The sequence below is a fragment of the Colobus angolensis genome, unplaced genomic scaffold (genome assembly GCF_000951035.1).
Source record: "Colobus angolensis palliatus isolate OR3802 unplaced genomic scaffold, Cang.pa_1.0 Scaffold613, whole genome shotgun sequence".
NCBI lineage: Eukaryota > Metazoa > Chordata > Mammalia > Primates > Cercopithecidae > Colobus > Colobus angolensis.
Genome location: NW_012119744.1, coordinates 235744 through 261716, shown reverse-complemented (window position 1 = coordinate 261716; position 25973 = coordinate 235744). Strand labels below are relative to the sequence as shown.

Sequence of the window (25973 nt, the reverse complement as noted above, 5' to 3'; positions counted from 1 at the left end):
GTGCTATTAGTAAAGTAAATTTTTTGTGCTACCCTGAGAATAAACAATCTTTGTACCAGTCTTTCTCAACGTTTCTTCACTAGGAAAAGTTTGGAATTTCTAGGGTTTTCTATGCATCGTAGGTAGTTGGCTACAAAAATTGGTTATTTATATCCTGGATCATTGTATTGATACCTGATTCTTTTTGGAGAACTTGGAGTATTCTTCTCCAGATGAACTTTATATCAGTAACAGACACCTTATGACAACCATTCTTCATAAAACCAATCAACTAAATATGGTAGACATTTCTGTGCTTTAACTTAAAATATACACACACATATATATGTGTGTGTATATATACATATATATGTGCATATATATGTGTGTGTGTGTATATAGATGTGTATATATTCTTGGCTGTGGATAAGAGAAAAACAGAGCTGAAGGACACAAGGAACACAACTAGAGTTTGCAACTTTGCTAAATCTTTGCTAAAAGATTATGTAACTCACAGGTAAATGTGCATGGTGTCTTTGGTTTTATGACTGAATCAGTAAGCAAAATTTAAAGTAGTGGTTGAACTACTTCAATATCTATGTGGATTATTAATGCTCACAACTTAAAGAAAACTTGAGCTATGCATTCTTATCACCAAGGAATCGGTGTCAAAATTCCCTTACTTTCAACATCCTTTACCTTAAATAATAATATAAACTATATTTTGCTCTATGTGTAATGTACATTATAGTAATGGGTCTGCAGTAGTCAGAAATGAGTTATAAAGACAGGAGAAGCAGGCTGGGTTTTATATTAGTGATGCTATATTAATTATGACAGAGAAGGCTTTTCCATTATAAGCCTCATTGCTTGAAGCTTTCACACAGGAATTTTTCTCATCCAAGTTTTTTTTTCTTCTTCTTCTTCTTTTGCCTAGTAATGAAAATAAGGATATTGGTTTTTAATGTTTTGGAGAGATTTTATCTGGGAATAAAAGTTTTTTCTGTACATTAGACCATTTTTTTAGGTACTTTGCTTTCTGAAATCTCAAAACAAATAGCTTTTTAATGACCTTCAAACTTGTCTGCAATGAAGACTTTAGTGCCTTTGGTGTATTAGGCAAAGCTTGATTTGCAAATAATTAAATTACAAGCATTATCCAATACTTCTTCTTCAAATTGTTCTGTCTCTAAATGGCAGTTAGCTACTGTACCTTGCAAATAAAGAGAACTTGCAATTACTTGGTCAGTTACTAAAAATTAGCCACTCCTGGATTGTGACTGTATGCGTACAGTTTCTGTGCATACCAAAAAAAGAAACGAGAGCTGAAAGCTAGTTGTTGGACTCTGACGTTGGTACATTAGAATATAAGAGAACTTTCCAACCAAAGAGAGAGCAGTAGCAGGCTGAAACTGTGGCCTGTTTGATCTACTGTTATTTAAAATCTCACTAAGATAGAATCACCTCATTCTCTGAGCTCAACAGATTGAGATCCACTCAGGAGACACATAGTTGAGATCCAAAACAGGAAAGGCCTTCACTGCTCATTAAAATGTTAATTACGCCGTTGAGGGTTCAGTGCTGCCCTTCAAGAAATTTCAAACCGCTTCCCTTATTAACATATTAAGAAGTAACAGTTCAAAGGAGTAACAGCATGATAGGAAGATAGAGTATGTATTTGTTTAAATATATGGCAATGTGTATTTCTCAAGCTTTTTGAGAAATGGAATTATGCATTCTTCCCCTTTATCACTAAATCACTATCCACACCCCAACAATTTCTGATTGGGTTATAGATTTCAGATTTCTTAATTGGGGCTGTTAGTGGACAAGCTGTGTATTTGTCTACACACCACACTTGAGCAAAGGGACTATGTTTATCTTCTAATCTATGCAATCCCAATGCCTCGTACTGTCCCTAGCACAAAAGAGGCACTAAAACATTTATATAAATTTTCAAATGTATGAGGTTAAAGCAGAATTTCCTATTCTTTAAATTGCGACAGTCAGTATTTTAGGGTGTCTAAATCAGCATCATAAAAGCCTTAATTTTATCTACCCATACGTTCATAAAAGAATATTGCCCTTTCAGATCTTTTATTGGAATTTAAATATCAACTTGCACTGTATTTAGGAAATGCTATACTACAAAATTCATTTAAAGACACTCCTTCCTCTTTGTTATCGTTTCTGCATGTGCTATTATTGAGGAAGTATGCACAGACTTCTATTACTTTTCCACTGCTACTCTGATGTAGTTGCCGTGTAGCTAAAACAGTAAGTAACCTGGTAAATGACTGTCTGGCCAGGTAGGCGATACAGGCAGGGTGTTCTGGAACCTTAGGACAGTGCTTCCTCTGTGAACTCTTGTCAACTGAAGCAGCTACTCTTCCCTCGTTTACCTAACATCTTATTGTTTTATAGGCAGTGTGTAATTCATGGCCTCTTACAACAGAGGTTCATCTTCAGATTTCCCCAAAGCCAGACGTTTATAGAAATTACTAGTTTTGTGTAATTTCATATATGGTTCTTTTTGACTATACTTCTCATTGCACTTATTTTAAATACTCATAATTTACAAAGAAGGTGTTCTGAGTGGAAGGTTTCCATTGATAATTTCTTGGCAATGGTAGTGTTTAGAAGATAGGAAGATTATTTTCTTTGCATTTCATGCCAGAATATATGAATTCTTCAGTTTGGTAGCACATAATTTTTCTTTTCGTATTTTACTGGCCACCCATGACTTAAAAACAATATGTGGTTTAGCTGATCCCAAAAGATTTGGTTATCCAGAGTTCCATTTGAACTTCTTAAAGTCTTAACAGTAAGAAAAAAAGAAATTCATGGTGAAAATCAATTCATTACATTTCCTTATTTCTTCATGGAGTACATTAATTATTTTATTTCTCTTAAATTTGAGACTTCTAAATGTGGACTCAGGTATTCTCTCAAACCTGGAAATGTTATGGTGCCAATGTAAGAGGGATAATCCTTGATGGATAATCTGATTCATGTCACTTAACCCCTCTGACATGGCTTTCTTGTCAAAAATAATTGTACAGGTGATCATCATGATAATATGTTGCATTTATATAGAACTTTCAATTTGTAGAGAAAATATTTTTATCCGTATTAATAATGTCTTGCCCATACAACCACTAAATAAATGTTTGTCCAGGATATTCATTATCTTGACTTTTATCAACACGATATTCCTATAAAGTGGATAGAGCATGCAACTGGCTAGTTTTATAAATGAGCACACTAGATCCCAGGTTAGGCTGGTGATGTCCTGATGACAGCACTCTGGTTGTGTAGAAGCCAAGTTTCTTATTATCACACCTGGGATTTAAAAGTAAAATACAATTTAAAGATTATATGCAAAACAAAGATATTTATTTCATAGATAATATAGATCATGTAAAAAGATGGGAAAATGGCAAGATTTTTGAAACTGATCACAAGTAAATCTAAAGTAATTTCAATTAGAAGAAAAAAACAATGAAAAGAAAATATTATCTAATATTTGCTGAAGCCATTATTTCAAATTTTGATTTGGTGAATGTACTTATTTCGATTATTGAGTAGGTACAAAACATTTGCAGCTGGCTTTTATTGAATGAGCTTTTTCACTTTGAACACTGCGATGCTGAAATATTGATTTTTAAAAAAGAATTCAATAGTTTCATATGAGTGATATTGGAATTGTTGTGAAATTAATGTTAGTTTAATATATATATGATTATGAACCACTTAGTTTAAGGTGAACAAATTATTTTCCTAGTTTACATTTTAATTGAATCTAGTTTTTCTTATGGGGATCACTTTATTTCATTTCAAAGTGCTTGCATATAGTAATATTTCATGCAGCCACTCCACCCATCTCTATTTCCTCTCTACAACTAATATTTGAGTTCCCAAATTGCACATAGTACACTAAGGAAGCTAACAAAGAAACATTCCTCTAATACTCAGGACTCCCATTTTCAAAATTGTAAGAATATCATTTGACTCAAATTGTTGTTTAAACTTTATAAATGTCCAATGAACCCTTATTTTTGCATTTTATATGTAGGCAATGATGAATCATAACTTTGAATTATGATTAACTCAAGAGTTAAAATTTCTGTTTCTTGAAACTAATGACTCTGATATCAAAATCACATATTTCTGACGCCGTCCCAGAATTAATGAAGCAGAATTTTTGGTGAATTAAGCTTAACCCTTAATTGATGTCTCAACAGTTATTTTTGAGCACTGTCCTTCCATTTTGGGGTAGCCTTGTAGGCATGTGCTCAGATTTTTAACTTAGAAAGCAAGCCAACCGATGATCCCATGCCAAAAGCATGACTCAGTCAGGTATAGCCAAGCCACATCATAATTATAATTTCAAAAGTAATGAAAGCAAAAAAGTGTAAAATACAAATAGCTGCCTGTGTTAGTTTGGTATTATTTTACATAATTTTTTTGAATCTCTCTCTCTTTTTTTTTTTTTTTGACAGTCTCACTTTGTCACCCAGGGGCTGGTGTGCAGTGGCATGACTTCAGCTCACTGCACCCTCGACCTCCCAGATTCAAGAGATCTTCCTACATTAACCTCAATAATATCTGGGAGTACAGGCAGGCACCACCATGCCCGGCTAATTTTTGTATTTTTAGTAGAGTCAGGATTTCACCATGTTGGCCAGCTGGTCTCAAGCTCCTTGCCTCAAGTAAGCTGTCCACTGCAGCCTCCTAAAGTGTGTTAAGATTACAGGTGTGAGCCATTGCGCTTGGCGTTGTTTTTTTTTTTGAATCTCAAAAGAATTTTTTTTTCAGATTGCAGAAGTAATATAGTTACACTGTAAATGTGGAAAAGTATAAAAACATAACAGAGCAAACAATAATACCTACAATTTATTACCCTGATATAATTACTCTTAATTTTTTTCAATATATATTTCATGTTTTTCCCATGTGTATTTTTCTAAATGTATCATATTTGTAAGTAATCATTTTTAAAAGATTTGTGAAGTAAAAGCCATTAGAGTCAGGAAGTGAGCGAGTTGATATATCAACTGGTGAGATCTTGAATGCACTATGTGATAAATTTTACAATGGTCCGGTCACATCTCTGGAATGGTTTTTTGTCCAGATCACTTGAAAACTAGTGTGGAAAGTAACATATGTTTAAATATGCTCTATTTTAGTTCAACAATTCTGCTTTATTAAGGTTATGCATCTCAACTGTTGCAAATTATATTAGGTGAAAAATTGGTTCCTCGCCCAGATAAACAGTTTTTTTTTTTTTTGAGGAAAAAATACACAAACAAAATGAATTATTTTATGGCTTTTAGATTAACAAATGATCAATGTGCAAGGCATTTTAAAGTCTTTTGAAAAGAAATGAGAGAAAAAATAATTTAGGCTCTTCCCCTACCTACACCCAAGAACAACCTTGGAAATCTTTCTTAATCTAGTTACATACAGAACTAAAATGTATTTTGTTGTTTTATTAAACACGTCACATATAATTCATCCATGAACTAATGTATATAGCAGTACTCCTCTTCAGTTTTATTCAAATTTCCATTTCTATTCCCTCAAATTGTCTCTTTTTAAAAAATGTCTGCCATTTTTTAATGGTTGAAACAAATGTTTTGAAATTTTCTGAGAAAAAAAGACTTAAAATGACATAAATTAAACTTTATTCTTGAATTTTCTTCCATCTTATAGAGAGCAATCATGCTTTTCCCCTTGCATTTTCAATAGAAGATACTTTCTGTCTCTCCTTCCTTTTAATATTAACACTGTCATCATTATTCTGAATCAAATTATGAGATTATTTTCTCATCTTCACTACATCCTATCATGATCTCTGTCTTCCTGAACTGTTTCGATCTGCACTGTAACCTGTTGGGAGATTGATTCCCACCTCAAAGTAAAGGCATACTTGACAAAAATATAATTTTCTGTGCTATCTGACTTGCATGCAGTCTTTTGACTATTGTTGATAAACTCTTTGATATCACAAGCTTTCTTTTTTTAACTTCTAGCAATCTAATTTATATCTGACCCCTCTTCTAAAATTATTCTTCCTAAGGCTCTTAATGGCTCAATGGCCTCCTCCATGCCCACCGTGACCATTTCAAGCTTCATATTTTTATTTTCTTATTTGACCTTTGATCAATCATGTTTTAGTGAAATTCTCTCCACTTATTTTCTGTGAGATATTAATTCTCAGTATTCTTTCACCATTTCTGAGTACTCTTCCTGTATGTTCCTAACTTTGGCTGTGCTCTCTCACTGTGTCTAGCCCTCACTGAGAGAACAGGGTAAGGGGAATCTGCTTTGGAGTCATACAGACTTGAGTTCAATTCCTGGCACAACCCTTTACCAGGTGGATGTCCTTAGGAAAGTCACAACCTCTGGGCTCCATTTATTTCTTTTAAACATAAAATAGCACCAACAAAGGTAGGCAGTCCAGGACTTGCGGCTGTATTACAGAAATTGAGATATCAAGGCAACTTTTGACTCTAGGCTGTTTCATCTGTAAGATCCTCATGATCCTGGATGGATCCAGGACCTTAATTTATCTCCATTTTCCTATAGAGGAAATAACAATAATATTTACCTTGGTATTTACTATAAGAAATTTTTTAAAGTGTGTTATTCACTATAACACCTAACACTGACTAGACCCTGAATAAATATTAGCTATTTTCACGAGTGTGATGATGATGATTTGCCTGTTGACTAATTAATGATGGCAGGTAGCATATTTTAACCTTTAATTATTAATAAATCATGCTGTAAAGATACTTATACATATTTATAACCCAGTAGACTGGCTTCCTTAATGTTATTTCTTACCATACTCCTTTCTACTCTCACTATTTCCAATTTAAAACAAAAACAAAAAAAAGTTACTGGCAATAAAACTGGTACGACCATTCTTGTAAATAATGTTCCTGACCTCAAGAGTGACATATTCTTGGGTTTTAATGTGTATTTTATGACACAACAGCAGTGGCACTACACCTGTGAGATAATTTCCAGTGAAGTTCTCAAACTCTGAAAAGTGGCCAAGTAGAAACCTAATATGTCCACACAATAACCTAGCACAGCACCTGCATCATATTTAATGATGAATAAATATTTGTTGAATAAATGAATGAATGAATGATGTAGGAAACTCCAACTATATCAGATCAAAATTTTACCAGGTATTCATTCAACCAATATTTATTAAGCACCTACTGTGTGTCAAGCACTGTGTTAGAATCAGGTAATACCAAAGTGAACATAACAATATACCTGTCCTCATGATATGTACATTCTAGTGAGCAGAGATGGGCAAAAAACACATGGAAAAGCATATAATACATCAACTGTGATAAGTGCAATGGGCAACAACAGATCAGAGTAAGGACAAAGGGAACTTGGAAAGTGCTTGTATTGTGTATCAGCTATTTTATAACAAGTCACCTCAAATTTTAGTGGCTTAAAACAACAACCACTATTATTTGATTTAAATGTTATGGCATAGCTATTGGGTTGAGCTCAGTCAGTTCGTTTCATCTGGTATAATTAAAGAGGCTGCTATCTGGAAGTCTAACTTGGGGCTGGATGATCGCATATGACCTCACTAACATGTCTGGTGGCTGCTGCCAGTCTCTCGCATATGACCTCACTAACATGTCTGGTGGCTGCTGCCAGTCTCTCGCATATGACCTCACTAACATGTCTGGTGGCTGCTGCCAGTCTCTCATCCTCGGTAGGGCTAGCCTGAGCTACCTCACATAATAGCAGCACTTCAAGATGAGAAGAGTGGACACCGTTAAGACCTCTTGAGACTTAGGCTAACAAGTCACACATCATTTCCACTGCCTTCTTTTGATCGATTCAAGTCACCATACATATATCCAGATTCAGAGGAGGTAATAGACTCCACCTCTTGATGGGAAGAGTTAAATGTAATTTGTAGCCATTTTTAACCTACTATGAATGGGAAGTTACTGATGGATAGTCAGTGGTAGCATCTTTGATAGGATGACATAAAAGCAGAAGCCTACATAATGTGAGGAAACAGGTAATGTGAATATTTTTGAAGAGTGCATTCTGAGCCAAGGGAATAGCTAGCACAAAATGCCAAGGTAGGCCAATAAGGAGATGAATGTGGGAAGCCAATGAGAGACCAGATAGTATAATTCCTTGTAGACCGTTATAAGGACCCTTATAAGTACACCTTTGTCTTTTACTCTGAGTGAGATCAGAAAAAACCATTGATAGTTTTCAAAGCAGTGACACAATTTTTAGTGGAGTTTACATATTTGTCAACAGTATCTCTCTGAATTTTTTATTGAAATCAAACTTGAGGGTGAGTGGCAGGAAACCCAATGAAGAGATTATCCCAGGCGAGAGATGATGGTGGCTTGAAATAGAAGGATAGGACTGACAACACTTTCTAATTAGGCAGAAAACACATTATTAGATTGTGTATAGTCTATCTGTCAGCTTCTCTAAGAAGCTAACTACATTTTGTTCATGTGTCTTCTACTTCATCTGGTATTTGAAAAGCACTCACTAAATACATATTGACTGGTTAGTAAAGTTTCAAGCCTCACTGTTGAATTGAACATAATCACCACAGGATGCTGAAATCTTACAGAGTTCATCATTAAATGATGTTTGAAGACCGAAGCAAGTAGAAGACCCTATTAAGAGCTATTGATATTCTTTAGATTACATGTCTGCTATATGCTAAAGGACAGTAAGTGAATTACAACAAAAACAATCTGTTTTGATCAAACTCAGTATTAAAAGTCATCCATTAAAAGGTAAAAGATCATTACATGGGCCGGGTGTGGTGGCTCATGCCTGCAGTCCCAGCACTTTGGTAGGCCAAGGTGGGCTGATCACCTGAGGTCAGGAGTTTGATACCAGGCTGGCCAACATAATGAAACTCCATCTCTACCAAATTAATCCCAGCTACTCAGAAGGCTGAGGCAGGAGAATTGCTTGAACCTAGGTGGCAGAGGTTGCAGTGAGTTGAGATCATGCCACTGCATTCCAGCCTGGGCAACAGAGCAAGACTCCGTCTCAAAGGAAAAAAAAATCATTACATGAACTGAACATTTGCTATTAAGACTACTAAGTGAAAAACAGTGTCAGGGATTCAAAGTTCACATAATTCTCAAAAGCACTAGTATTCTAATATGGAATGTAGAGTGTTAATTTTATAAATGAAAGAAAGCAAGGTGAATGTATCAACTAATATTACGGGGTTGAATGGAAAGCATTAACAGGTATAGAGGAGCATGGGGGAAGATCTATATTTAGAGAATTCCTGGAACTAGTTAATTTTTAGATAATAAATTAGAACACAGGTGTTATGGTATGAAGGAACTGCTATTAACTCAAGGCCCAGCATAGTGGATGACAACTGTCCTTTCTGGTGATGGGAAAGTGCCTGCTCCTAAATCTCCTCCAAGTGAATGAAGTGCATATATATGCTTTATGTTTGTGTTATTCTTTTTATCATAAAATATGTGTTTACTATATTAGATTTTTACATCTTCTTATAATTTCATAGGATATGTTCAGTACATTCTGTTTTTAAACAGATTACAATAAAAGTTTAGCATTAAAACTTCACCTGGAAATGAAAAGCCTAGCTTTGCTTCTCACTCTGTGACTTAAAACAAGTTTCTAAATTAACTACACTTCACTTTCTTTATCTGTAAAACTAAGTGTTTGGAAAAGATCAGTGGTTCTCAACCCTGACTGCACACTAAAATCATCTGAAGAGCATTTTAAAAAGTAATATCCCAAGCCCTATCATAGGGTTTAATTTTCAATGCTCTTCAGGTAATTTTAATGTACATTAAGTGTTGAAAACCAATGGGCTAGATGATCAATAAGGTTACTGCTAGTAAAACTTTCTAATTTTATGATTCATCATATTTTGACATAGTAACAGTTGCTGGAAGAACAGTGTTCTCAATATTTGCAATGTGCTTTAAAGTAGAAATTAACTTCAAAGAGTGTTCCTGCTCAAAAATGAGAATATTTTCATATCTAAACTAAAAATCCTTCTATATTATGAGAATAATTTATACCAAAAGCCATATATATATCATTTGGGTATGGCATATGCACCAAAAGTAATATAAATTTACCTAAATTTTAGAAATTAACTATTATTATTATTTGGAAAGCAATGACTTTCTGTCAGTACACATACAATGTGAGGGTAGTGTCGTTAGAAATTCTGTGTAAGTTTTAAAAAAACGTTGCTATAGCTATTTTGATTTTGAATAAATGTACTCCTAATATCCCAAGAGTTAATAAAATTCCTAAAGTGTATAACTTACTCATAATAAATAATTTACATACTGATTTACTATGAAGAGAATAAACAGTTTTATAGAAGATTGAAGTGGAATATCTAGTTTTATTGGTATTTGGAAAGATCAATAGTATGATTTCTTGAAACAGTTTTAAAATGTGTCCCTATGAATTTTTGCTGTCAGTCTTTTTACTAAAGAGCTTTTCATTGGAGTAAGCTGATAACTTTTTCCCTTTAATTTTAAAGGCAAGAAAATATAAACACATGTTTTAAAACTTCATGAAACCAAAAACTCAACCAAATACTCAGATCCAAAAAGAAACCATGTAGACTCCTAGGAAATTGGGGAAAGCCATCAAGTAAATATTAAGCTAGAAAATAATAGATTTTGTGTCTTATATTTTCACATAATTCTGTGTTTTGGGATATGTACTTTGAATATTTGGGACAGAAAGTCTCCTTCTGTTAGCCAGGCTAATTCAGTAGTAATAGGGAGAAGAAAAAGAGGTACAGATGACAGCTAATAGCTAACATGGGTGAATGGAGGTGTAGAAAACAAAGAATGTGCTGGTTGCGTGGAATTTCTGCAAACATACTTACATTTGAAAACCATTTGGGAAAAAATGTGACTTAATGCCCAGATAAGACACTATGAAAAGTAAATATGTGATTTTTGGTATGATGTATATGCCTGCATCATCATTCTGTGTTTGCTTCTGAAAACATCAGTTATTCTTATATCTTTAATTTTCATGTATATTTTACTGTTTTTGTTTACCCTATTAATAATAAACTACACTCCATAATTAAGAATAATGAACAGATTTACATTTGTTATAGCATGCAAAACTATGACTTTGGAAGAATAATGTGACTGCTGGAATAGTTCACATGTTCAGAAATCTTGCTCTGTGCAGAATGGAGAGGTGTTTTGCTTCACGTTTGCTCTGCCACTTATCAGTTTGCTTTACAAGGACTCCCTGAAATCAATCAGACATGTGTACCATGCTTTCAAATAATTTTTTACAGTAGGAATAAGCCATGAAAAGTTTGAAAATACAGACAACATACACTATAGAGTTTGTAATAATAGTTATATGTATGCTAGTGAGTTAAAAAAACAAACTCATGAGTTTTATTTGATTTAAAAATACCAAGAGTTTTAGTGAAACAATATAAATTTTATCATCAGAACGATATCACACATCTTACTTATATCTTGGGAGTGATGAAATGCAGAACTTGGTTGTTACGTACCCCGCTCCTCACCTCTCAAGATTTTCTCTCCTACTTACCTGCTCCAAATTCTGCTCTTCTCCTAGCAGATGCAGTATTGTGTTTTATATATCTTCTTTTAAATTTGGGAAAGCACATTAAGCTGTACTCACTCACTCAGACGCTATTGTACATTAGTTTAATCAGATAAAGTCAATGAAGGGAATATAGTTCTAAAGAATGGTAAGGACAGAGGTGATGTAGCCTCAAGAAAGTGTGTATGAAAAGGGCCCCAGTGAGAGTAGAAGCATTTCCTGCTTGGAGTGAGTGAAGGACTGAAACATGAACACCAGCATTACTTACTTCCCAGTTTTGCCTGGGGCTGGGCCAGGTCAGCAATGCAATCATTGTACAAAGTAAAGTAAATGGAATCACATTTCTAAACATGTCATATAAAATTTACATGATCTTCAGAATGTAGCAACATGATATTGAATATAGACTTCATATGTAGCAGTCAAAGTTTGGTGATGCTAACATCATCTTGAGTAATGACGTCTAATTACATAGATATAAGTATATAACTTGTCTCCTAAGAGGTTTTATTTACAGAAAGATTTTTCTTGTTAAGATATTGAATTGATTTATTAGGCATAGCTGCATAATTGAAAAGTGTAAGTACTGGACTCCACTTGAAAGCATAGATACTGCATTAAAGTAACGCTGCCATCCAGTATGAATAATGCTGGTGTTATGTTTTAAAACATGTCAGATTCTCTTAAGTGTATTTTTCTTCTTTAAACTTTGATCAGCTGAGATAAATACTTTTCATTTGGCCTTAACTGTTTGTCACAAGAAGATAAGAGACAGACAGCTAATGAAGTAAATTGATGTGCTGCTACAGTTAGGGAGAATTAGAGTCTAATACTGTTGGAGTTGATAGTATAACTGTTTCTTTAAAAAATTGGCATGGTTGCATGACATTATGAGAAAGAAAATAGACCTAACACATTCAAAAATGGCCAATACTTAGAAGTATTGGGGTAAAGTTAGGTATAATTTTTATCTAACGCTCTTCAAGTACAGTGCATTTTCTTCTTCAAAGAAGTTATAATTAAGAGTATATTGAGTCAAATATTAATGATGTCAAATAATGAATATTAAAAATATATTGCTGGTAGATACCCAAAAAGGTCAGTGTGAATTATATTCTGTAGCTCAACTTGGAAGTTCAACTGTCAGAGAGAAACTTGTCTCATTGAAATCTCTCTGAAATAGACTGCATGCATATTTAACCCAATAGCTTCAGGCATTCGGAGATGGAGGAAGCAAAATCAAAAGCACCGTATCAAAATTAACGTCAAGCCATGTGTTTTTCTCTTAAAGTTTTGAAGTAATTTTTAACACAGATAGTAACTTGGTTTGAAATTTAAACACACAAACGTACAGGTTTGCTAGCTGGAGAATTTCCATGACTGGGGGAGGGGAGGTTACAATTGGTGCATTCAGTACAGAACACGTGTAATGATAATAAAGTTGATTGGTTGAGCTCTATAGCATTTTTTTTTTCTTTTTCTCTCTTCCTGTAGTGTAGTTCAGCTGGGGGTGGAAGGGTTCTCCCCCATCCCTCCCACCACGAAGAAGACGTAGGTTGATACCATTTTTATTGTTCTGGGGTGAGAAATAAACCATATGCTTTAGCCTTTTAAATGGCTACACCAAAGAGAAAATTGAACCAGGCTCTCTTCCCCACTCCTACTGGACTTTGGGGTGGGGTTATTCCTCTAAATGTTTTAGTGGACTTCGGGTTAGCTTAATGCTTCTGCCCCAGGGCAAAGAAGCAGTTGAGGGAAAGAAATGTCAAGGACGTCAGAGGCGAGCTGGACTGAGTGAAGTGTGGAGTAGGAAGCTTATGTCTGAAACCCACCCCTCCCCTGGATACCAGGCAAAGGCAATGAGAGTCAGAACCAGCTGATGCCGCTGCTGCTGCTTCCCGTTTCCAGGGTGAAATTTTCACAGCAGCTCTTCTAAAAGGAGGAAAAATCCCTAACCAGCAGCGGAGAAGATCCTATCACCCAATCCAAGCTATGTAACCTTTTAGTCAGGCTTTTCAAAGAAATCCGCATTTTAAAAGCCAGCATTTATGGTCCAAAATATGGGACGAGAATCAGAGCTGGTAGGAAAATATGAAAAGCCTCTTTACACCCTGAGTATTTGAAACGATCCGATGAGCATAGGAAGTGGCTGCCAACGCTCTGGCGGCTGCTGGTGCTGCCGCCGCTGCCGCCGCTGTTCCTCGCAGAGGGCTGGACAGAGCTAGTCCCGGTTTCAGCACCTCCGGCGCTGGACAGCTCTTTGCACGCCGCACCGCTGCCTGCTTGCTTTTTCCCACTCTCGCTTTACATTACTGGAGATGCATCTAAATTGCATCCTGTTCAACAACAAGTAGAATTTTTTTCCTGTACAGGAATTACAGTAGACGACTCTCTCAATTAAACTGCATTTTCTTCTTTATGGATTTGGCTATCAGGCGTATTTATCCCGATTTCCTCCCCCTTCACTCCCCTTTGCAGGAACGAGTCTTTGGGAACGTGGTCCACCCAGGGATGTAAAACTGTGCTTACCGATGCATCCCATACGAAATGCTTATGTGATCGTCTCTCTACCTTCGCCATTTTGGCTCAGCAACCTAGAGAAATAGTAAGTAACAAAGAGAAAACACGGCTTTAATGCAAAGGCAGGGACATTGTGGCTAGTGTTTCTCCAGGGAACTGCATTTTAAATGGGGAAATGAAAAATGTTGCAGGGTGGCAGAATTGGGTTCGTCTCCTCCTTAGCTACATACAGTAGCTTGGTGGAATGAATTCTAGTTGGTATTCTATAACTAAATTCTACTCAATTTTATGTCTTCTAACTTGAAATTTCTGCAGTGTAGTTTTAAGGATGTAGTCCAATCATATTACTAATATGCTGCAAACTTTCAAATAAAAATAATCGTCAACTTAACCTTTATTTTAAAGCTGGAAAGATGTTCTGGGGAATTTGTGAAGGTATTGTTAGTATTAGAATGAAGACCCCAGACACTATAGTGAAACACATTGCATATCTGCATTGGATATTTTCAGTACAGGTTTTCTGGAAGTGTCCTTGGATGTAAATATAAATAAAGAAATATATATGTTAATCAAATGAAGTTTTTATGAAAGCATGGCTGTCAGGAACTGTAAAATTATTCCTTAATAGTGTATAGTTTTTCAAAAATACTTTCTGAAAGAGACAGTTGTACATAACTGTCTGAAAGAAAAATAATATTCTCATCAATTATATTTTGAGGAAATATAACTCAGAATGAATACTGAACAATTATTATTCAGGTAAATGTGACATTCTGCTTACATTTGGCCTAAATAAGCATCACTCTTCTTACTAATTTTGATGATAAAAACTAATACAATTTGATGTGCATATTTGAGGTTTTAGAACACACTTAAAGTGTATTCCTTCAAACTCCCAATGTTAACAATATGAAAACCAACAAATTTAATTAATTAATGTCATGTAAGTGTCCAAGGAAAGAAACCTTCCAGATCAGTGAATGCATGTAATCTTTATATATGTTTTAAAAGATAGAAAGCTTATTTTTCAAGGTCATGTATTTAGGGACTGATACTGGCATTGTAATAATTATCTCCACATATTTTGTCCATTAAAAAAAGTCACAAAATATACTTAAAGGTTTTAAGTGTGATGTTTTATTTTCTCCTATATCCTCAGAGGCCAAGCAAGTACAATTAAATGTGAGAATACTTGACTTAGAATAAAGTTGTCAAAAAGTGAGAAAGTTTGAAAAATCTTCAGTATCTGTATACAGATATAGGTATCATAATGAGTTGTAAATGGTAGGATCAAGATAAATTTTACCAAGAATCATATTGTGAATTGACTAACCTGCAGTTAGTTAAAGAAAAATGAGTGGTGCTTCAAATTTTAGCTAGAGAAAATTTAACATGTGAATGTTGACCAAGTTGTAGTTTTAGGTCTTGATTTTCAAAAGTCATAAGAATGTAATATTCCATAATCCACTATTTAAAACTCTAATGACTTTATTACTTCACAGTGGGAGAGAGGGGGAGGCTGGAATTAGTATTTTTAGAGGTTGAGAATGTGAGAACAGAGCGGATTCATGGGTAACTATCTGGTAACTATAACAACTATATAGGCTATTTTTGAGTGATAGGTTAGCTTTGCTGAGTCTAGAAGTTATTTTAATTCATTAAAAACCGATTTGTTTCTTTTTTATTTTGTTTAATTCACAGATCATGGAATCCTCTGGCACACCTTCAGTTACCCTAATAGTAGGCAGTGGTCTTTCTTGCTTGGCCTTGATTACCCTAGCAGTTGTCTATGCAGCATTATGGAGGTAAGTAATCAATTGATAGACTTGAAATGGAATGCTTAGTTGTTCATAGTTAAATCAAGGCATGTGATAATTATTGTATGTCCCCTGTCTTCTTAATTCACTGAAAGCAGTATTTTTACAACAGAGTTATAATTGATGTGATTGAGCTATAATAAATGAATTGTATTTACCTAATTTTCCTATATATTTGCCTGAGTTGAGAAAATAAACAGTACACACGTAAACTTTTATTCTCATTTCAAATGTTAGTAGCCTTCAACAAGTTGCTTACCCCAAGCGTAGTACTCTTATACCACAAGTTCAATCTATATGTGGTTTCTATTTATCCCAATTGCTATGGAGACTGTGAGTCTAACTGGTACAGTCAAATTAATTTATCTGTTATAAAAATATAATCTCAAGTTCTCAAGTTTCAAACACATGCTTTCAGTATGCCCCAGACAACTAGTGAACTCTTCTATAATATTAAAGCACTAACATAATACCACCATATTCCAGAAAATGCCTGTTGGTTGAGTGTGTCCAAGATGTCAGACTTTGACAAATTGATTAAAATAAGTCATAAAAATACACAAAGAGAAGTTATTGAAAAATTTTGTTCTACAATAGTTGAAATCGAACCTACTTGATATATGAAAGACTAGTATTTTTAAAGACTTGTTTTTGATTGTGTTACTAAGAATTAGACCTGTGAAGTTTATTGTCTACTCACATATTGATAAAATACATAGCCATATGGCCAAAGTACTGGATTTTTCTAATAGATTTTTAAATTTTTAAATGTCAAACATGTTTGTATCCATTTTTATTATTGAAAAATTATCTAAATATTTTTAACTATATTAGTATATAGAAAATTGCCTAATATTTTCTGAATGTTTGTAATATTAGAATTGCAAAAGTAGATGGTTCTGCCTCAGAAATCTTAATCTTTATTCACTTAAGATAAAAAACATGGCTGGGCGCAGTGGCTCAAGCCTGTAATCCCAGCACTTTGGGAGGCCGAGATGGGCGGATCACGAGGTCAGGAGATCGAGACCATCCTGGCTAACACGGTGAAACCCCGTCTCTACTAAAAAATACAAAAAACTAGCTGGGCAAGGTGGCAGGCGCCTGTAGTCCCAGCTACTCAGGAGACTGAGGCAGGAGAATGGTGTAAACCCGGGAGGCGGAGCTTGCAGTGAGCTGAGATCTGGCCACTGCACTCCAGCTTGGGCGACAGAGTGAGACTCCGTCTCCAAAAAAAAAAAAAAAAAAAAGATAGAAAGCATTCAGTTGAAAAATGAATTACAATTTTATTTAAAAAGACCATTTTACTTCACTCTTTTAAGAAAATGTATTGTTCTTCATTATAATTTTTACTCTTTTGAGAGAAAAAATTAATTGTCACAGATACTTATATTGTCAAAGTTATGAAGAGTTTTTATGCTTCCTGCAAAAGTAAAAAATATGTATCTCTTGACCCATTAGCACTGGTACATGATGGAAATCCTTCCTTCCTGTAAAGGAATTATCTAGTAGTGAAACACTGACAAAGTGGGACAATCTGATAAAATATGTCCTGCTCCAGGAAATGAAAGAAATGCTTAGTTTAAGCATGACATTGTAGGCAGCAGAATCTTGGGTTCAGGGCTCACTCAAGCAAACATTGTCTTGGTAATGCAAAAGTAAGATGGATAAACATTGAAAAGCAGACAACTTCCTCTACCACAATTGTTTAAATAACAGTTGTTTAAACATGAGGCAGCATTTAAAGACTAGGAATTAGGTAATCACAATAGCAACATAATGCATGCTCACTGAACTATTTAGAACTAAATTCCGTTTATCAGCATTTAGAGTTCAGGCAGCAATTCCACGTTTTATTTACCCCTCAATACATATCACTAATACTAGCATATACATTTTCAGGATAGGTGATATGTATATTTAATCAAGGAAGCATACAATTAATCAGTCAATAATAAAGTTTTCTTTAATGCAGAAAGTTCAGGAAAGTCACTACTACAATAGTTTTCTAAGAATTACCAAAACAATTTAAAGGATCTATTAAAACTTGAGATGGACTTGAGAATTATAGAAGAGAGTACCAAGAAACAACACAAATCTAAATCCCTAAGAGTTAGTGGTCATCATCAACTCATTCTATACAAATGGAAGAATTGAAATAATATTAGTAGTTTAAAAGAAGTGGCAAGACTCCATGAATTATTAAGTGAATCTTGATAACATCATGAATTAAATGCAGTTTATAAACACCTATAGCAACACCAATAGAAACTTTGAGAACTGAATTTTAAAACCCCACACAATTGTGAAGTATTATCCTTGCTTACTAGAAGGATGCCATTATACATGTAGGGTATATATTGTGTACTGTATAATATTACTGTATGCTATCAAGCATGCTAGGTTCCTACCACCTTTTATTCTAAGTAAAAAGTTTAGAAATTTTGATTTCTAAAGAGTTGTGACATGTACAAGCATCTCAAGTATTTTATACATAATAGGCTGTTTATACATTTGTTGGTGTTGCATGTAGTTCATCAGAAATGTTCACCAAAAATTTAATACACTAGGTTATATTCTCTTCACCTATAGATAAGTTTGGCAGAATTACATTTCTACATGAAAAACTAATGAAGCATGTCCTTGTCATCACTGTATTAGCATAAAGCATTCTTAAATTTTGTTTAAAAAAATCTAATATGGTAAAGAAATTTGTGAAAATTGAGACATTTCATAGCAATTATGAAGGCAACAGTAGGACTCAGTTTTGATAAAAATAGAAACATATAAAAACTTCAGACTAGTCAGTTTTGGATATTTCATTATCATATTTTTGTCTATTTACAAAACAAAAAGTTTCACTGAAACCCTTTTCATAATGTCTGTGTGTTTGTGCTTTCATGGAAGCCATTAACATCAAACAGAGGGTTAATTTTATGAAGCCCCTTAACTTTTTATATAATATTCCCCAGCCACCAAAAAGAGACGACTTAATAGTTAATGATGTCTTCAGCATCTCAGTGTGTGGTTTATTCTATTGTTTGCGCTGATGATACAGGAACAAGGTTCAGTAACCCCGAGGCCATTTTGTGTTGAGATTTGATCTAAGTTGGTCCCATTTGAGTTTGTTTTGTGATTGAAGGGAATTTCTTTTTGTATTACAAAAACTCCTTTGTGTATTTTATTGTTATTCTTACTCTTGTGTTCTTTTTGGAAATGTGTGATGAAATGTGAGGATTCTACCTTAATAGTCCTCAAAGACAGGAAAGAGAGACAGACAGAGAGAGAAGTTTGATAGATTTTTACCTTCCAGAGTGCCTCCAGATCATTGGCACTCCTGTCTAATACTGCATAGAAAAGCTCATGCCTGCTGTAGAATGTGATTCCATGTTATAATAGAAATTGAACAGGCCTAAAAACACAGCAAATACAACAGTGTCTTTTTGTTACTGTCAGTCAGTGATTTACCACAGAATACAGTGAAGCAAAATAGCTGTTACTCTTTCAGGGTAAACAGCTGGTAGAACATTTGATTCTGAGCAGTTTTCTCTATGGCTTATATTCTTGGTGCACTTAACAACGATATAACAGACTGTATATAAACACTTCTTCATAAGGGTAAAATATGGCATATGTCAAGTGATTTTCCAGCCTGAGAGTGAATTATCATTTGTGAATTGGATTCATTTTTAGAAATAAAGATTCATTTTTTGAACAATTACTTAGGAAAAATATAAAGAGTAACAGCCTGATTACATTAAAATGCTTGAGTGGATAAAAGTGTTCACAGTTTCATGAAAGTAATGGTATCCTTCTAGTAAATAACAATAATACTTCACAATTTGTGTGATTTTTTTCTTTTTGGTTCTCAAAGTTTCTATTGGTTGATTCATATGATGATGCTAAACATATATACAGACACATATACGAACATGTATATAAAGGTATTATACTAATTCACATATTTCCAAGAAGTTTTATATGTTTAGTTAAAAAAAAAAAAGTGTATCATGACAACACATGGGCAACTTAGGCTCTATCAGAAATGCTATATTGTCCCACCAATGTATAAGAAAAAAAAATCCTGAAGGACTCTTGCACATGCCATACCACTATAAAATTGGGTCTCTAAAAGTAACTATTTATTTTAGGAACTATTTTTATATTTTTTATTTTTGTAAATATTCCTGTGCTACAGTACTTATTGTTCCAGATGAATGCCATCAACTTGCACAATATAGAATTCTTCATCTTTCTGCTGGATTTTAAAATTGGGCAACTTTTCTCTCTCTGGCTAGGTACATACGATCTGAGAGGTCCATAATACTAATTAACTTTTGCCTGTCTATCATCTCATCCAATATCCTCATACTGGTTGGACAGACTCAGACACATAATAAGGTATGACTGGTGATTATTCTGATTCTTTTTGTGTGTTTATGTTTTGGCATATAGTTGGTTATTGATAATCTAAACATTCATCTAAAATGGAGAACTTCTGACAAAATCATATTTTAAAGCAAAATTTGTTTATTGGTTTCTGAATAAAAACATTGCCTACTCCAGTTCAGAAGTGTATACCCTTGGCTTAATTTCCTGTGGGTTGAGAGGTTGTTCATAAGAGTAAAAATGTATGTTTATTAAACATTATATCAAAGCTCTGTGAGTTCAAAACCTTGGGACATCAAAAGCACATATTTCGATTCATTAGTCTAATGGTAATAAGATCTAATTGTAATAGCATAGAAGGCTTATGTTTTGGTCTAATTTATTAACATATTGATTCCTAAACGGTAACTATGAATTGCTTACAAGCGTAACATCTCTCTTGAAAATCCACCTGAAAAATATCCATAGGTAATAATTGAAGAAAGTGTTAGATGAAAGCTACTTTAGATTTTATGCCTTTCAAAATTTTTGGTTAACCTAAAAGTCTTTTGATACTTAGCAGAATGTAAAAGTATGTTTTCTGTTTATATGAATGAACCAATTTATATGAGTTCAATGACCATATTTTTTCCCAGAAATGATTGTCTTTACTATTCTGAAATGTATTTTAAGAAACCCATAATAGCAATTTGAAGTTAACTTACCCCTGCCTCAAAGGGATTCTGTTAAACACCAGTTTGATAACTTATTTGTCAATCAATCACATGCCTTCAGGCCTGTTATTTTTCAGCTTTTTAATTTTCAAATACTAAAGCGAATAATTAAAATTTTTTCCATAAGCTATCATTTTAAAATAATCATGTGCACTTCAGTAGGTTTTTTTCATGTATTATATATTCATAGGACATGTATTAACGTCAAGGAAAATGGATAGTCTGTTTATTTTGCTAACCTACGTTCCTAAGACTGGTGATTCCCATCAAAAGAGTCCAAATTCCATGTCTGGGTAGGACCTAGGAGGCTGCTTTAAGTGATTCTGATGAATGTTTCTTCTTGGCCCACATTGCCCTAGGTCAGGGGAAGGGCCCAAAGAGTAGGCCACAAATCCCGAAGGAGAAATCAAAAACGACAGCCCCATCAAGGACCCTGTAGAAATGAAAATTACTTTCATGTCTTTGAGTGTTTAATTTTCCTCCATTTATTTCCTGTATCTTTTCTTCTGAAAGAAAGTAAAGACTATTAAAATATAGTTCAGGTCCATGTTATAAACATTTAATACAAATTTTAAAAGGAAATACATAGTAAAGAAAAAAGAGAGAGAGAGAATGACTAAAGGTGAGAGGGATGCCAATCAGAATTGGGAGAGAAGAAGGCACAAAATAACCAACAGAATGAAAAATGAGGGTAAACATGGATGTAAGTGAAAAGAAAAAGGGAAACAAAAAGGCAATGATAGGAAGGAAGTAGAGATAAAGGGGATGAGACAGACTGTAAACCTTAAAGAATTATTAAATTACTCATGTCATTCTTTCCTCTTTGGTTGTTCACTTGGGCAGGGCCTCAGATCTCTTAGAAATGTTCACACACTGGTTAATACCTATTCCCAATTTTTTAACTGCTTGCCCTTCAACCTTCACCCAGAAAAAGAGAGCTTTCCTCTGAAATAGGAATTGTTTATTGGGATCAGGAACCAGAAAAAGTCAAGCTAGAGCCAGCTTGAGCTCAGAGTTTAAGTTTTTTTCACCAAACATTCTTCCTTTTCTGTTGTTTTTTACCCTCCAAACACTCTTGACTTATACCTCTCCTTAGACTATGAAAAACTGCATGATCCACAGTACAAAATATGCTTTTAAAACTGTTTCATGCTGTTTGGTGAAGTTTTTATAAGTTCTGAGCCAAATGGTACTACAGACATTTCTGCAAGGTGTACTCCACATCATAGTGGTTATGGTCTAAATCACTGATGTACAATAGAAGTGCGATGCAAGACACAAATACAAGCCACATATGTAATTTAAATTATATTAGTAGCCAAATTAAAAAAATAAACAAAACCGATGAAATTAATTTTAATATATAATGTTTACCTCAGTATAGCTACAATATTACCATTTTAAGACATAATATAAAATTATTAATGCAACATTTTACAATCTTTTTTAAGTCTTCAGAATCTGGAGTATATTTTATACTTATGATACATCTTAGTTTGAACTAACTACATTTCAAATGTTCAATAGCTACATGCAGCTAGTGTCTACCATGTTGTGTAGGTCTAAATGCCAGGTATATTCAGAAACTAAAATTATCTCAAAAAACTACATTCTGTCTGCCCAGTTTGAACTTCATAGGTTTTCAATGTCCTCTTTTTTTTGTAATAATGTCTTTTGAGATCTGCAAATATTATGAATATCAAAGACAAGATAAATTTGGTTTACTTTTCATTTCTTATTTTGAGGAAGGGCTGATATTGACTTACTACCAAAATAAGAGTTTGATGTAGTTTCTCCCCAAGTAATTAACTAAGAATAGCTTCTATGTAGTTTTGCAACCAAAGTGGTTTTGTTTCAGATTGACTAATGCTAATTTTTGCTGCTATAGTGATTGATGCATTTGGGGAGGAGTGGGTAGTAAGTGGTAGTATTGATGAAGAAAATAAGAGATTATTAGTTTGTTCTTATGCTATATTAATTTTGCTTTACTAGCTCTGAGTAGATGTTCTTACAATCCTAGGACAATTCACATTAGAGTGATTAGAAGAGAAAATTACAAAATTCTGGAATTTTATTCTTAGTCACTCAAAACAATATCACATTTTCTAGGGGAAATAATCTGATTTTTTATTAGTTGAATTAGATTGACTCTATTTGTATTTATATATGAGAATTTGATATGTGAAAGACTACATCTGTTTGACTGTATTTGAGATTAATGGTGTCTCAAAAAAATAGAAAAGTCAAAGTGTGTTGTCTGTATAAACTTATGATGTGCATAAACTACAAATAACTTTTTTTGAAACTGTAAAATATTGTTCAATGACTAAAGCATTTTATTTTGGCTTTGTATAGGATCCCTTTGCTTCTGTGGGCATTTTTTCATTGATCAGATTTGTATCTTTGACTTCCCTGATAAGTTTTAATTGATGCTTTCGTATTCCCATCTTAGAAAGTGTAAACATCTGAGCGAGCTTCTTGATGTAGAAATTATTTGATACTGCTTCAGTGAGTTGTCATGGCTAGTTTGTATGAAAGCTGGTATCTGATGTCGATGTACAGAATAGTTCTGAAGTGTCATATGAGGGCGTTTCTCTGAATTGCTTATTGAAATATAATTGACCTGATTATCTTGCTACTGAGTATCTCTGCTTCCTTTTGAATTGAGATATAAACAAGCTGAAATTATTCATTGCATAAAATAAATGTATTCAGATGTTTTAAATGTATATTCAATTGCTGGCAACAAAGTAAGGAACCAAGTGCATTTTATTATATCTTTTCTTAAAATGCAGTCGTAAAATTAAATTATAACCCACTTCATTATACTTTGAGTTTTCCCATAAAGTGATATTTCCCTTTTATCTCTTTGTGCATTTAAACTTTCAACCAGGATGTCTTTGTATTGCTCAAATGTTATTCATTTGTAAAGAGTTTCCTTTACACCTTTAAGTGTTTTTGTTGAGCTGAGTAGACTATTTTTGGTACTACTGTTTTGCAGAAAGCAAAGATTATTTTGAAAACATAAATTCAGAGAATAGATTTTCTTAATGGCAAAAGCATATATTGCTTTTGCTTCAAAGGACTTTAAGGATTTAAAGGATTTATCATATTGAAGATTTCATAGCACTCTTTTTAACTGATAGAAGACAAATTTGGCAAAACTCTTGGTTTTTTGGTTAGATAAGGATAACCACCCAAGAAGTTCAAAGAGCTGGGAGATAGCTTCTGTCTCTCACAACCTCACTACCAAGTTATTATTATAACCTTCTTTTATTAAAGCAAGTCTAAGTCCAAATTTTATCACACATTTAGATATTTATTAGATAATCCCTCATTAGCAAATCAGGAACAAAACCTATTCCGTAAGCTCAATGAGGGCCTAGGTCTTTTGATCTTTTAGATACTTTCACCCACCCTGTATGTAATATTCACTGAGGTGGAACTGACGTGGACATAGCAACAATCTAGGAGCAGGATTCTGTGCCCTTTAGTCAGTGTCGTTCAGTCCTTCTAATCCAATGTCTGGACACAGAATGATGATTGTGGATAAAACCGTGGGCCCCATCGCTAAAAGATATGGGATATAGGCCTCAGTGGAATCTTATGTACAGTTCATTTAAGAGTAAGGGGTGTTTAACTGTTTTAGCCAATACACATATCTTCAATTCCTTTACTTTTACCAAAGGGAATCCATTAATACATTCATTATAGTGATTAACCAGACACTAGTTCACCAATAAAGACTAATCTTTTGTATTTAGTTTGATAATGAGTGAAGTGTTGATTGTGGCTAGATACACCTAAGTAAGAAGGACCTGTAGTTGCCGTGTATGGGCCTTCCAAATATAAAGCCAACTGACCAACTAGTCTGGGCATTCTTGGACTCCTCCTAGAATTACAGGTTAAACTAACTGGCACATATATGGTATCATACTGGAAATACCAAAATATTATAAAATAAATTGCAAATATTATAACAAACATACAAAGGTTAATATTTTGAGAAACACTAGTCAATTGTGAGAGAACAAAGAGATATTAGCTTGAGTCTTAATTGACCTAGGAGTAAAGTGAAAGTCCTCATTGATAGATAAAGGGAAGTTTCTAAATTATTTGGGGTGGTCAAACATATTCTTAGCATTATTTAGGAGAAAATTATCTCATGGTTCTTTATGTATGGAGCATTGTATTACATAATGGGCTGTGTCTTTTAATTCAGACTTGCAAAAGATACAAAAATTCTCCATCTCAAAGCACTTTTAAAAGTCCAATTCTCTATTATGTTTTCTTCTGCTTCATCTTGTGGTTGTTTACCTTTTATAAAGATGTTTTGTTTTTGTTCTGTAGTTTGAATAGAGAGAATTAGTAAACATGGGCCAAACTAGTAGGTTATAGTTACTCTAATGGAAGATGATTTTGTTTTGTCATCGTAGTGTTTTTTAAAAAATAAAACCTTGAATTTGAATACCTTACCTTGGGTCAAGCACTCTCTAATTTACCTATTTGTCCCATCACTGTCTTTTGCCAATAGTCCCAGCTTCTTCACACATTTATATATATGCCTGACCTCTAAATATCTGTGTGTTTTCAACTTCTGAGAAAAAAATATTTAATATGTATTTATAGCTATCCATTCAGTTCTGCCTGATACCCTTTGAAGCAGACTGCCCCCTGCTCTAGAGATTCAGTGTTCTACATGCTTCTTTGGGAGATACCAGTCTCAGATGGGGATGGTTAAGAGAAGGCATTGTAAGCCAGGTAGACTTCAGTATCCTAAATCTACCAGTTCTCCTAGTTGTGTGATCTTAAGCATGACACACTGCATCTCTAGACCTAAGCTTGTTATCAAGGTTACATGAATTAGTATATATGAAGCACTTAACCCAGAGGCTGGTATCAGCACTTAACCCAGACG

General features: G+C 34.0%; 1 protein-coding gene across 2 annotated transcripts in view; it reads left to right on the top strand.

The window, feature by feature from the left end:
* The window catches only part of ADGRB3 (adhesion G protein-coupled receptor B3), a 748566-nt gene that overhangs the window by 579349 nt on the left and 143244 nt on the right, over nt 1-25973 (top strand). For both annotated transcript variants that reach the window (XM_011963584.1, XM_011963583.1), the window contains 3 exons: nt 14098-14224; nt 15841-15944; nt 20252-20354. In XM_011963584.1, coding sequence (XP_011818974.1) covers nt 14098-14224; nt 15841-15944; nt 20252-20354 — 334 coding nt within the window. The remainder of the gene's footprint in view (nt 1-14097; nt 14225-15840; nt 15945-20251; nt 20355-25973) is intronic.